Source organism: Plasmopara halstedii, assembly GCF_900000015.1.
Source record: "Plasmopara halstedii genome assembly, contig: Scaffold_526, whole genome shotgun sequence".
Lineage (NCBI taxonomy): Eukaryota > Oomycota > Peronosporomycetes > Peronosporales > Peronosporaceae > Plasmopara > Plasmopara halstedii.
This window is the reverse complement of record NW_020187446.1, coordinates 1,300,214-1,300,560: the sequence shown is the minus strand read 5'-3', so window position 1 is coordinate 1,300,560 and position 347 is coordinate 1,300,214. Positions and strand designations below refer to the sequence as shown.

The following is a 347-nucleotide window of genomic DNA, read 5'->3' as shown; positions in this document are numbered from 1 at the left end:
ACGGCTCCGGAATCAAAACGGTTTCCTTTTTGGGCAGGAACACTGACCGTTTTGCCGCCGTTGATTCCGAGGCGGCAGCATGCAAGAAGTCGTGATGGCTCTTGGGAACGGAGTTTGAGCAGCCAAACGATCCTTTGAACTGCGGATTCTTGCAGGCGTTGCAAATCAGATAGATGGAGATTCCCTTCTTTCTTTTTCCCTTTCACTTCCTTATGCTTCGCCTCAACGGCTGAGACTCTTTCGATTTCCACGGTTTCGCTTTTTTTGGTTTCTTGATTTACGCACGTGCGAAATACTACGATGTCGAAATGTTCCCAATAGTAGGTCTTTGCCTTGGCCTTAGCCTA

General features: G+C 48.1%; 1 protein-coding gene across 1 annotated transcript; it reads left to right on the top strand.

The window, feature by feature from the left end:
- Nucleotides 1-79: 79 nt before the first annotated feature.
- PHALS_11303 (uncharacterized protein) lies at nt 80-343 on the top strand (the record flags this gene model as incomplete). The annotated part of the gene is made up of 2 exons (XM_024726874.1): nt 80-112; nt 170-343. 2 exons carry the CDS (start codon nt 80-82, stop codon nt 341-343), a joined length of 207 nt encoding a protein of 68 aa, XP_024577507.1.
- Between the last annotated feature and the right edge of the window lie 4 nt (nt 344-347).